Here is a 14259-nt window from a genome sequence, read left to right as displayed (position 1 = left end):
TCCTCACTGGTGCCCTGTGCTTTCTATAATATCCTCACTGGTGTCTTGTGCTTTTTGTTATGCATCCAACGTGGTTATGTGATTCAACAAACTGAGATCTTTGTGTGGAGTCGAAAATGATCTGTCGTGTCATTGCGGTCTGACTGGTGATTTACGGAGTGCAACTGGTACTTTGAATACAAACTATAACACTAATTTGAGTTCTTTTTCATTTCCTTGCTTGTCAAATTTTTGAACAGAGCTTTGTTGCTGAATTGGACCCTTGACTTATTTGGAACATCTAATCGAATGGTAAATAATATCAGTTACACCGAGTCTAATGTTAAAACTCTGTATTTTAGCTGCACACGAGGACGTGTGATAGTCAGTATGGCCGTGTCGGAGATGAAATGAAAACCGGAGCCTTCCCTGTGCGATTTTGAGGAGGCCTTTTAATGCTTTAGCCCAGATTTTATCATAACTGTAATTAAGTAATTGTCATCTGTAATTGTTTGACATTTGTGAAAAGCGAAAGTGGGTTCGAGGTGATAACTGGTCGCTGAACGTAGCCACGGTCACGGGATAAACGTTTTGCCTGACGAAGGTGTGGATTGGTTGTATTGTTCTCCCTAGAAATCACATAGAATTGTACTTTAGAGATGTCGATATAATGGGACACACGTTGTATGAGGAATCAATCTCCAGACAGAAACTGCCTAGCAACGGCGTTTGGATCTTTCTCGATGTTTCCAAGGAGTATATAACAAACTTTTGACAGATATTGCCTAGCAACAACGATTGGAACCTTCTCGATGTTTCCAGCGAGAATATAACAAACAAATGCAGTCGTATTACGAAAAAGATTTTAATCAGAGAGGCATTCGTGTGATCGCCTTGGAAAGTGATACATCGAGTAATTTTTCCGAGTGATTCAGCAAACGTATTTTTTGTGTTATAAAATTGTTTAAAGTTTTCCCGTTGACCGTGGATTCGTTTGAACCCCGGATCATTGTTTATAGCGTACATTAAATTCAATATTTGTAAATTTATCAATCGTTAATTTTCATTATTCGTTAAATTAGTAAATCGTAAGATATATTATTCGTTTCTTTTATTGTTCGATAAAACTTATTATTCTTTAATCTAATTAATAATTTAATTTATCATTTGTTAATCAATCATATCATTTACAAAATTCATTATTCATAATATTTGTAAAACCTTGTTTATTCGTGTAAATATATTCTCTATTTTGTAAAACAATGGCTAATTCAAACGAAGAATCGTTACGCGCCTTAAATCCTAATGTTAACCCGACATATATATATATATATATATATATATGTCGGAGATGAAAGAACACCGGAGTCTGTAATTGAACAGTTGTAGTTATTCAATCCGATTGTAATTGTTCGAGAGTTGCGATAATGAGCTTGGGCTCGAGGCGACAGTCAGTCGCCGAATGTAGCCGCGGTCACGGGATGAACGCTTTGCCTAGCAAAGGTATGGAGTAATTCTATAGCTCTCCTTAAAGGGAATATTCGTGGCGACACGCGACAGTAAACATTCCAACGGTTTCTGTCCCGTGGCTCGCCACACGCAGACCCTATTCTTCGAGTAAGATGATTGTCAGATGTCGATGCGTCTCCGCAGTACATGTTCGGCTAGCCCGAGGGCCCGTTATAAATCTTAAGGTTTAGTCAACTAAAGTCCTTCAAACAGACAGACAGTCTTTGTCCCAACTACGGGAAGATAGGGGAGACATATTTTTCAACGAGCGGCGTCTCCCACTAGCAACTTTCCCTCGAAGGCGGCTAGCATCTTTTTCTAACCACCGATATGGAGATTGACCAATTAGCAGCAACGTCAATTTCCCTTACTTTCTGAACGAAGGCTCTTCTCGACGAATCCGATGATCTCGTATCCTTAGACACACCCCATTATAGTTTTCCTCTGTGGCATCATCGGGACGGGAAAGGCATTCTTGTTCGCGATCTCACTGATGAAAGGAGTAACCCTTTACGACCAGTGAATATCACGCATCCGACTTAGATTTTGTGAGTACGTTCATCTATCATCCCGTCGACCGCGGATTCGTTATTGAACCTAGGATCATTGTCATTAGTTTCTCGAGTACCTAACTACCGCGGTTACTTGTCCGGTTCTATAATAATCGTATTTGCAGTAGTCAATGTCTTCTCTATTGCATAACGACAACGTGTAACCCAAAGGAAGATTCGTTTCACGCCCCTAACCCTAATTCTAATGTAAACCCGACATATATAATAACCTAAGCAATTCTACATCCAAATAAAAATCCGTTCAACGAGGAAAAATATTTATTGTACCCAGCTTTAATCCTCTCCCGTGCCAGTATCCCTGCACATAGCAGGTTAGCCGAAAAGTGGAATTCGTTTACCAGTTGCATTAAGCGTCAGTTAACGCTACGCATTAAACGTAAAAAAAATAATAAAAATAAAATATTTTGAAATAGTCCTTAGACTATTTCTGGTGGCAGCAACTACCGTATCAATTAGAAATCTAAATCAGTATTACAAACACAATAATATCAATTCAGTTTATTTCCCTTCCGATTAAATTCAACTTAAACAAAAAAAAAAATTTTTTTTTCAGTAAAATTTAAACTTAAGATTTGATCGATTTAAACAAACAAATTGATACGTAACAGACGCTTAAACGGTAGTGCATTGCATTTGCAGTGTAAAATGGAGTTCAGCGAGCGCTTAAAACGTCGAAATATCACCAACGGGAAGAATATTACGGCTAGATTTCATCAAAATCGACGAAATCTTCGCGATTTGCGAGCTATTTTGCTTGTTTCGACGCATAAACGGTAGTGCATTAAATTTGCAGTGTAAAATGGAGTTCAACGAGCGCTTAAACGTCGAAATATCACCAACGGGAAGGAAATTACAGTTAGTTTTCGTCAAAATCGGCGATATCTTCGGAATTTGCGAGCTATTTTGCTTGTTTCGACGCTTTAACGGTAGTGCATTACATTTGCAGTGTAAACTGGAGTTTAACGAGCGCTTAAACGTCGAAATATCTGTAGTAACTGGTGGATTCTTAGAGTAAGGACAAGTGATGATGGTAGAGTTTAAAGTTTAAGGTATTTTAATGAGTGATATTCGATAACAAAAGGACAGACTACGATATCGTCGCACGCCGACTCACACTCCGTGTCCGTTCAACTCGCACTCTGCTTCTCGACTGACTCTCTGACCGTTTTAGCACTCTATTGCCTTTTGCTGGGCCCACCGCACACGTGTTCTACAGACGCTCGTAGCCAGGGTCACGTAGGTCTTTTCGGCAAAGCTATTTACCTGAAGGACCCGGTAATGCATTGATGGAGCCGACAACGCCTCGGCTCTCGCGACATTGTCTGTAGTTAGCTCGACGTTTCTTGGGCCCTTCTCCCCGACACTGCACTCGGCCATCCTGCAATAACATCTGCCCTCAGATGTTATGTCCGCTCTCGCTATCGTCTGATGCGTCATCTTCGGCGTTCAGGACCCAAGGCTTCATGAAATCTGCAGTCGTCGAGGTGTGCGCGGGTCCTTCCTTCGGTACTGCTTCGCACGCTTTCTTCTTTTCTTGTAATTTCGCAGGTTCCCTTCTAGCTTACCTAATTTTCGCTCGGTTAGGATACAGTCAAGACAGTTGGATACCACGTGTTCGACCTTTTCGCGTAACCCCTTGAACCAGAAGTCCTTCTTGACCATAGCTTCTGTTTTGGTAACCCCGAAATGCCCACGCTCGTGCGCTTGCCTGACTACTTGAGTCCGCATCGCCTTCGGTACTACTATTAGCGCATCGTCCTTACACTCCTTATACAAAATATTGTTTCTTATTACATACTCATCGGCCTGACTGCACGTTGCGGCGTCCAAAATCCTACGGACTTCAATGTCCTCGTTCTGTGCCCTTCTCAACCGTGCAATCAGCCCGTCTTCACTCTCCGTCACATACATAGTGCTCGGCAGGGGGTTTCTACTCAGAGCATCTACATGCTGCATACTTTTGCCGCATCGAAGAAATTCTCGTCGAAAGTAGCCAAATCGTCAAAGCCCAATTTCGACACGGCCTTGGCATCAATGTTGAATAGTTCCTCCAACCACTCTGATACTCATGGTTTATCACAGGGCCGCATGCGTTTGATGGGTCCTCCCGAGTCGCCCATGGGTTCTTCGGAATCCCTCTTTCGCTTGGGATGAGAACAACACGGTATATTCTAAATAAAACGAAACAGAACGAATCAAGCAGACTAAAAACAAGACTAAATACGTACCAGGGAAGTCTGGAAAGGAACCTCTGATGGAAACGACTCCGCAAACATTGTCCGAACGTCGATCACCGAAGCCCAGGGGAACAACAAAAAAGGGAAAAAACATTAAGAACACAAAACAACCATAATATGCGAATATCCAAACTTACGAAAAATAACTCAACGAAGGAGGTCCTTGTTATGGGAGAGCAGCGGAGTTGCGCGTGTTGCCCGAGCAAACATTGAAATGATAATGATGCTGCAGCCACCAGCCTTTCCACGCGCCGAAGAAACACCGGTAATTCCCACGGTACAGCACGTGGAAGTTTCTCGCGGAACGGACTGGATCAGCGTGGAATGCTTCAAATCTCCTAAACGCTAGCTCAGCAGAAACACAGGACTGATAGAAACTAAGTCGAAATACGGAATTTACATTTTGTCACGTACGATTCCAAGAAGCCCAAACTGCAACATCCCGATTCCCACGGAAGCGTACCCCCAGCGGACCACCACCCCGTGGGGGATGGCATTATAAATAAGCGTAGCAACAATTCTTGCGATCGTTTGTTATTACGGCTCATTATTCTTTGCGTTCGTTATTGCGCTCATCACTGCGTTTAGAAATTTTGTATTGTATTTTGCGTTTCGGGGTCTTTAGTTTTTTCGGTAAAGAAAAGAGAGTCGCGACTAAGTAAAAGAAAATTTTATCTTTGAAGTCCTCATTTCATCGTTTAGACACAAACGCGCATTGTAATTGCGGTATTAATCCAGTTAGTAAATTGCTCAGTCTGTATTAAAATAGATAAATAAAGTAAGAGTTGATAATAAACTACATTCGAGTTCAAATAATAAACCCAACAAAAACTTCGACGACCACCGGAGCGGCTGAGGTAATGGCACCAGACAGCACCTACTCCTCAAGGTAAGAAAATTAATTTTGAAAATTTCCTTCTTCTCTGATAATCTCGTTGTCCTCGAGAATTGAATTAGAACTTCCTATCATTGATCTCGTTTTATTTTCGTGAACGGTTTTGAAGATAGAATCATTGTTTAAACTTTAAACAAAGGAGTTGTCCGCTGTGTCGGCTTGTGCGAACGGTGTTTTCAGCTACTGAAACATCCGCTGATCTTCGCATTTCTCCTCCCACTGTTGGTAAAATATTACCCGTCTTTGGGCAAGGCTTGCGAAATCACACAAGTCCCGCACAGAAAGGACTATTAAATACATCGTCGGAATCGATCGAAAATTAAGAACAATACCGGCATTGCTATTAACCGATATTCTTGCCATCATTGCATGCGACTGTAAGAGAGAAATAACAGAACAATTTCCCTTCGAAAATTTAACCAAAAGATCGTTCGCTGCGTTGGCTTGTGCAAACGGTGTTTTCGATTATCGAAAACAGCCATCGATCTTCGCATTCCTCCTCCCACTGTTGGTAAAATATTACCCGTCTTTGGGCAAGGCTTGCGAAATCACACGAGTTCCACGCAGAGAGGATCGTTAGAATCATCCTCGATTATTAAACTCAAAAGGCAAGAAAATCGTGGTAACAGAATCCATCGTAGTAAATGAATTGAGTTTCGGTTCTAACGGCAAACTACTACAGCGAAATTAAAAGAGAAGAAGTCAAACGTAAAAATAAATTTATATAAAACAACGAAAAATCTTACGTTCCTATCCAATCCAGCAACGCTAAAATATAAATATCCAGCTAATAAAATATATATACAATAACCTAAGCAATTCTACGTCGAAATAAAAATCCGTTCAACGAGGAAAAATATTCATTGTACCCAGCTTTAATCCTCTCCCGTGCTAGTATCCCTGCGCATAGCAGGTGAGCCGAAAAGTGAAATTCATTTACCAGTTGCATTAAGCGTCAGTTAACGCTACCCATTAAACGTAAAAGAAAATAATAAAAGTAAAATATTTTGAAATAGTCCTTAGACTATTTCTGGTGGCAGCAACTACCGTATTAATTAGAAATCTAAATCAGTATTAAATACACAGAAATATTTCAATTTATTTCCCTTCAGATTAAATACAAACTCAAACTATAAAAAAAAAAAATTTTCAGTAAAATTTAAACTTAAGATTTGATCGATTTAAACAAACAAATTAATACGTAACATTTAGAGTAGTAAATTTTTGGTGGCAGCGGTGGGATACGCTCCACGGAGGATTAAAGTTGGTTTAAACGGTTCGATTCGCTCCAGAAAGGATTAAAGTTGTTACGATTATCGATAAAATATATACCTAAGAAATAATGTCGACTAAATTAGAATCGTTGGACAAAGACATGATCTTGATGTTATCGGAAAAACTTAAAGCATGGGATGCGAATTTTCGCGACATGAGTACAACAATGAATAAATTACAAGACGATGTGCGTTCACTGAAAATAAAAAAAGAAAGCAAGACACCCGTATCATCGCCGATAATTTCCCAAGCGACAATACCGATAGAAGTTAATCCCCAATCAATTAAGTTAAAAGATGCCATAGAGACAGTACCAGTGTTCGACGGACATCGACCCTCGGTATTTCGATTTTTAAGAGCATGCGAGCGCGCACGAAACATGGTTCCTAAGCATCAAGAATCTCAGTTAGTAAAATTATTAACGAATAAACTTCGCGGACACGCATTTCTCGCCATAGAAGACACAGAAATAATAAGTTTAAACGATTTCGGGAATAAATTAAAAGATATGTTCGGTCCAGGAAAAACGGTTAACGAATATAAAGGGGAATTAGCTAGAATATTTCAACGACCGGGAGAAGATATTTTGGACTACGTAGATCGCGTCAAAGATCTCAGACTGGCGATAATGAACGGGGAAAAATGCGAGTACGGCACCGTATTTCAAGATAGGATAGATCGAGACACGAGGGAAGCTTTCGTTAAGGGGCTCCCAAACGAGGTGTATTTACGAGTAAAGATAGCAGGATACCAATCCTTGGACGATGCGTACCGCCAAGCCGTGAAAGCAACACGAGAATTAAAACAAGTAAAAAATAGAATTCGATATCGACATCCGACACCTTCGGATAATTATAACCAAAACAACGTTCATCCACCATACAATAGTATTTATACTGTAAACAACCGCCAGAACTGGAGATTTGTACCGCCGTCGCGGAAACATCTAAACAACCCGGGAATAGAAGAAAATGTCAGGAAAGAAACAAGAGCAATAACTTGGCAAGAAAAACGCATAAATAAATACCTCGATAGAGATCTAAATCAAAAGAGAGATGCTGATCATTTCAATCAATCAACTTTTCAATGCAAACACCATTCCGTTGCTGTGATAAGGGATAATGTCACGTTAAATAATAAGAGGACGCACGGTGCCATAGACAGGATCATGAGTGAGAAATTTTCTGAGTTACCAAACAAGATAAATAATATTAGTGCCAAAGAACTTTCAGACGAAGCAGAAACTAGGAAATTGAACGACGAGACGACAGGCAATGCTTATCCACTGCCTAACATCACAGAGATATTGGACCCGCTGGGAAGTGCAAATTGCCTCTCCACGTTCGACTTGGCAAAGATGCAAAAGCAAGACTCCACGAATTTCGTGAATGTTTCAACCATAATAGGAAAAGAGATAGCGAGTGCATCTCACTCAAAAACTTCTATAAAACCATCAGAAGAAAACTTTATCGAACTCAAAGCCAAATCATTAAATTGCAAGGAAGATCACACTATAGAGAATAAAAATATAGCTATCCATAAATCCAAAACAGAATCTATAAGCAAAAAGGTTTGTAATAAAAATTCAAAGAATAATTCCAAATCTACCAAAAATATTCCTAAACGTTCCTTACAAATAAATAATAATTTAATTACAATAAGCACTTCCAGTGAAACTATTCATCCTGAAAAGGTAGAGGAAAATAAAGGTGTTGTGAATAAAGTAAATAAAGAAGAAAAAGGGGTAACTAAGGAAAAGGATTCTAAACATTTTCAAGCTGAAGAAACACGAGTTCAACGAGCTCGAAGAAATCAAAAGGGAGAAAATAGGGAATCACCAGTCGAAGATATACCTAAAAACTTGAATAAATACGCTAGCCATTGGATTATAATTGGATTAAAAATACTTTATTGGTTACTACATCTAATATTTGACGTAGGTAACATAGTAGGTAGTGCTGATCTTATGATTTCCCTAGGAAAATATAGATGGTATCACACTATACTATATACAAAATATTTTTGGATTAATATGGCTGCCGCACTTTCAAAAATTTGTATCTTGAATGCTATTAGCAAGCAATTGGGTAATTGGATCAATGTCAGTAAACCTGCGTCTTGGCGCAAAATAAAAACTAAAATGAAGGAAAGGAACGAAATTCTCCCCGCACGAATTAGTTTCGGACATCTAGCCAAAGAACCTATTGGTGAAGTAACAATCGAAGAGAACACGGAACCAACATGCGCAGAATATCTCAAAGATCTGTTCAATAAAATTAACACTGTACGACGAATGGCAAGAGAAAATTTGATAAAGTCCAAACTAAGACCAACAATCGACGAATCAACCTCCAAGATTTTAAAACATGAGACTCGATATATCTATTAAAAGAACCTAGTAAGGAAAATTCTCCCATCAATATATTAGACGACACAAAGTGCTAGAAATCTTGCAGAACAAAACGTCAAGATTGAAGTAAAAGGGATTCCGCGAACGGTGCACTTAAATAAGCTAAAACTAGCGCATAATCGAAATAAACAATGAATAAAGTGATTTCAGTGGGCAACGTAGTGCAGTAGTGTATGTTGTAGTGCTGTTCGTCGAATAATACAGATATCGAACACCTAAAAGGAAAAAGGGAAAATTATTATATGTGTTTCAATTATTGCTTAAATATAAAACGTGTTAACTCGTGACGTGAAAGTGAAAGTTACCTTGTGAACAAGTGATCAACATACAAGAAAGTGTACGTGCAAGTATAGGTTATGGATCGTTGTTCGTGGAACATAATGTATGACAGCTACCTAAAATAAGTGAATAAATTAGTCTCAATTGTCTCAGTGCAAAATACGAGGTTACTAAGTGTTATAACTATATTGTGGATAAATCAAAAGGAAATGTGACACTGTTCGTCGAATAATACAGATAGCGAAAACCTAAAAAAGAAAAAAAAAGGAAAATTATCATGTGTACTCCAATTATTGTTTGAATATACAACGTGTTGATTCAATAAAATTAAAAGAGTGAAAGTGAAAGTTACCTTGTGAACAAGTAATCATCATACGAGAAGGTTTACGTGCAAAATAGGTTATGGATCTCTGTTTGCGAAACACCATGTACAACAGCCAGCTGAAAAATAAATGAACCAATTAACTTCAATTGCGTTAATGCAAAATACAACAGTACTAAATGTTATAACAATACTGTGGAAGCATTGCACTGTTCATCGAACAACACAGTTGGCGGAAACCTGAAAAGAAAAGAAGTTTATTACAAGTGCTCCAATTACTGTTTGAATGTGAAACGAGCTAGTTCAACGAATAACTAAAACGGTGAAAGTGCAACTTACCTCATGAACAATTAATCACCATACAAGGAAGCGTACATGCATGAATTTCGCAGATTAACAAGAAGAAATAAAATAGTTGATAAAGTATAGAAAGCGGTTAGAAAATAATCAAGATAGATTAATTGAGAGTTAGTAATAAATGTAACCGGAGTAAAGGGATATTTGGTTATGTATTAATCTACGTAATATTGTGATGTTAATTTGTAATGCACAATAGCGGTCGCACATACAATGCATTATATATATATATTAAATTAAATAAATTAAACACCACCTTTATGACCACAGATATAAGACGATTGAAGGCAGCCGTAGTAGAAGGCAGCCGTAGTAAGTATCCAAGGCATATCAAAGAATCGGATGATGTTGCGGGAACGATCCAGGTAAGTGATGCAGCATCGAAAGAGTAGAATCTGAAGAATTACAGACAATGTTAATCTAACAAGTAGATTTTAATCACTGATAAAGAAACCAATTCATATCATACACAAAATAATAGCAAATAGCAAGTACATGCAATAATAAATTAATAGGGAAAATAAGAAAGGTTAATAAACACAGGAATAGGTTAGAAATTAATCAAGATAGACTAACTAAATATTAACAACATGACTGAACTCGGTGCAAAAGAATAAAGTTACGCTACACAAAATATCTGGTAACACAATACACAAAAAACATTAACTAAATTAAACAAGACTTATATAAATGCAAGTCACGTATAATCAAAACAATGACTATCGAAATTCGATAACAATACAATCCATGCTATCACATTAAGGTAGCACACGGTATTGACACACACAATATCATGAAACACAAAACAATATTACAAAAACACTACTAAGTAAAATTATAGTGATTAACAATTAATTAACTATTTCAACGACACGCTACTGTTGACATTAACCAACGCCATACCAAAGATACACGCGAGCGGCCATGTTGAAAAATTCGTCGCGCGCACATACAAATAATAGCCAATACAATGTAATGCAGCATCATAATAGCAATGTTAGGTACTAAAAAAAAAAAAAAAAAAAAAAACAACAACAAGAAAAAAAAGGGGAGAGAGTTAAGGAAAATACATATAATAAATAACAACTAACATAATCATAACATATTATATATATTATATTATATACAGAGATACAGTATTCATACAAGGAACAGGTCCGAATGAAACATATATATATATAAAAAAAATATAATATATATATATATTAACTATTTTTGTATGTGTGTACAGAACTGATGGCGAATTCATCAACCATTCTCTGAACGACGGATGGAGGAACATGTAGGTGTTGTCCAGACGTTTCACGAGGAATCCAGAGAGCATTTTGAATCTCTGCAGAAAATCCTCCCATGCATGATCGTTTATAATAATCTGACTGACATCGAAAGAATTTTTTTTTAGTTCAAGGAATAGCAATCCGCACCGTAGAACTGTAAAGCACCTGTATGCCACTCACGAAACCAAATACTTCTGCTATCCACCTGTAAATAAATAATATTTATACATATAATTTCCACCTATACTTACCAATATATATATATATACATGCATATTATAAAGTAGGCGATATTTTAACACTCACTTGATTAATAATGCGAATAACTTACAAGGTAAATCGTCATAATCACCAATTATACGCACATATATATATATACTCGAAGACAAGCTACATCTGTAATATATATATTCCTATTGATAATATATACTTATATATATATTTATAGCAGTAAAACAGATCTTATTTATATTACTTACCAATAGCTACGCATATATGTATATAATTATAACTCAAGTAGTATTCATAATATTTATTTTCACTGATAACATGTACGTAAAACCTAAAATAAAACAAAAGTTTTAATAATAAAAAAAAAAGAGAGAAAAAAAATAATATAATATATATATATATAAATATAAAAATTTTCTTTTTTTCTATACATATATTAATAATAATAAAAGGTTATTCTTATTTCTGATAAACTCGAAAGTAAAACGACAAATGACAACATTATACCATGATATACTGACACAAAGACGCAACACACAGAAGAAACTAATAGAGAATGCTTTAAGCTTGGCAAACTTACCGCCCGACGAATTTGCATACGCCATAACCAAAACCCAGGACACATGGATTTGATCGCAGGAGAAGCGGTCCATATAGTCAAATACATTCCGGTACAAGTAAAAGTACGACATACAACAAAATGCTACTCGGAGCTACCCGTTTGGCAAGGGAATCGCACCACACAAACTCCGCCCGGACGTGCGCCAAACGTGGCGATATTCAGCACCATCGTCGTTGACCATGAGCGGAATATATACCCAAGAGGACCTGGACGCACTACGGGACCACGTCATGTTCCCGGCAGAAAAATTGCAGTCTTAAACACATTGGCCAGAGGAGCGACAGGAAAAACAATCGTCCCTGGAACAGTAAACATCCTGGGAATGATGGACGATAACACCGGTAGTCACTCAACAACAAACGACATCTACGTCCGCCTTGAGCGAACTCAGTGACACCATCAGTCAAATTTCCTTTGGAAATTTGAACTCCAAGGGCGGGGGTGTCACGTCCCGCGCTCCGCACGCGTCGTAATAAGAACAAGAAAACTATTCTATACAAAACGCGCGAATAAGGATTTGAATGCACAAACGAACACACGGGGCTACGAAACTAAAGGAAGGATTAACGAAACGAGGGCGACTAATAAATCCAATCAGTATAAAATAAAATAAATAAAACCAGCTAATGGATTGAACGAGTTACGAACCAAACAAATAAACCGGGAAATAAGAATAACTACAAAAGGGAAATAATCGAAACGCCAGAAATACATGTATATATAAATATATTTTAATCAATCAACTTGGAGAGTTACATACAAGTATAAACATATATGCTAGACATGTAATAAATTAGTAAATATTAGAGACAGTGCTTCCAATACAATATTATCAATCTATGAAATATAAGTATATATGAAGTCAAAAACTAATAGTTTAACGAATACATAAAACATACAATATTGTATTATTAAAGAAATAAAGGTTACATTGTCAGAAACATATATATATATGTGCGCATTCTATCAAATAAATAATCTAAAGATACATACTTAAAACTAGCCTACGTTCCGGTAAAGAATTATAAAATAAGAACTACATTACGAAACATGCATGTCTATATATAAATATATAAATCATATTCTAAACTAAACTATTATTAATGTATGCTCTTTCTACATTATTGATTCAAATCGACAATCTAAGATACATACTTAAAACTAGCCTACGTTCCGGTAAAGAATTATAAAATAAGAACTACATTATGAAACATGCATGTCTATATATAAATATATAAATTATATTCTAAACTAAACTACTATTAATGTATGCTCTTTCTACATTATTGATTCAAATTGATAATCTAAGATACATAATTAAAACTAGCCTACGTTCCGGTAAAGAGTTATAAAATAAGAACTACGCTATGAAACATGCATGTCTCTATATAAACATATAAATAATCTATTTTCTAAACTAAAACTACTATTAATAATCTATAAAAGAAATAGAACACACAACGCAACACTTGGGACTAAGCGACAACCTGTCGATAGCCCAAACGCACAAAATAATTAACAGCGCAACGACTTGAGGAATTGGGTACAGAAATTCTACCATCAAACACAAATATGTAAACACACATTAAACGCACAATAATCTAGAAACAAAACCTTCAATACTATGTTGTCACAATACAAGATATATATGTATATATGAAATCAAATGATTGACACATAACCTCAAATACACAACACTATATCACTAAAGAATCTGAATGAAAATCACTTTGCCAGAAATATATACATATATACGTGTGCGTGTTCTATCTTATTAAAAGAAATTAATATAAAATAAATAATTAACATTTCATTTCGTATGAACACTATATGGGCAAGAGAGATATGCATATAAATACGTATATATATATATATATATATATATATATATGTGTGTGTGTGAGTGCACATGTTTTATATTATCGAATACTCTATAAAATAAACTACTCAAAACAATAAATAATGCAATCGAAGAATTACAAAACATTAGCCATACTGAAGTGACACACGACATAAACATATATATGTAGTATCGTGGACGAAAGGCCTGGGAAATATCGGACGAACTATGAACAGTGTCGCGAGAGCCGAGGCGCCGTCGGGCCCATCAATGTGTCATCGGTCTTTTCAAGTGCATAGTTTCGTGGAAAAGACCTACGTGACCCTGGCTACGAGCGTCTGCAGAACACGTGTGCGGTGGGCCTAGGAAAAAGGCAATAGAATGGGACAACGGGCATTCCAGAAACAGAGCGCGAGTCGAAAAGCAGAGAGTGCGAGCGGAGGAGCCGAGTGCG

The 14259-nt window shown here is 36.9% G+C and overlaps 1 protein-coding gene across 7 annotated transcripts; it reads right to left on the bottom strand.

The window, feature by feature from the left end:
• Positions 1-3096: 3096 nt before the first annotated feature.
• Positions 3097-12647, bottom strand: LOC117160690 (uncharacterized). Of its 7 annotated transcripts, XR_013058493.1 has the most exons (9): positions 11851-12645; positions 11592-11674; positions 11419-11508; positions 10696-11317; positions 10092-10230; positions 9509-9718; positions 9183-9404; positions 4289-9092; positions 3097-4204 (listed from the first exon to the last, which is right to left on the bottom strand). XR_013058493.1 is itself a non-coding variant. In XM_076618706.1 (8 exons), exons 1-3 carry the CDS (start codon positions 12033-12035, stop codon positions 11468-11470), a joined length of 309 nt encoding a protein of 102 aa, XP_076474821.1. In that variant the 5' UTR covers positions 12036-12647; the 3' UTR covers positions 3097-4204; positions 4289-9092; positions 9183-9404; positions 9509-10230; positions 10696-11317; positions 11419-11467. The 7 variants fall into 7 exon arrangements, 2 of the variants coding, with proteins under 2 accessions (XP_076474821.1, XP_076474847.1); XR_013058488.1 differs by having other exon boundaries at positions 3097-4231; positions 9509-10230; positions 11851-12646; XR_013058461.1 differs by having other exon boundaries at positions 9207-9404; positions 9509-10230; positions 11851-12646.
• Positions 12648-14259: the final 1612 nt, after the last annotated feature.

Source organism: Bombus vancouverensis, chromosome 1 (genome assembly GCF_051014615.1).
Source record: "Bombus vancouverensis nearcticus chromosome 1, iyBomVanc1_principal, whole genome shotgun sequence".
Classification (NCBI taxonomy): Eukaryota; Metazoa; Arthropoda; class Insecta; order Hymenoptera; family Apidae; genus Bombus; species Bombus vancouverensis.
This window is presented reverse-complemented; position numbering and strand designations above follow the sequence as displayed.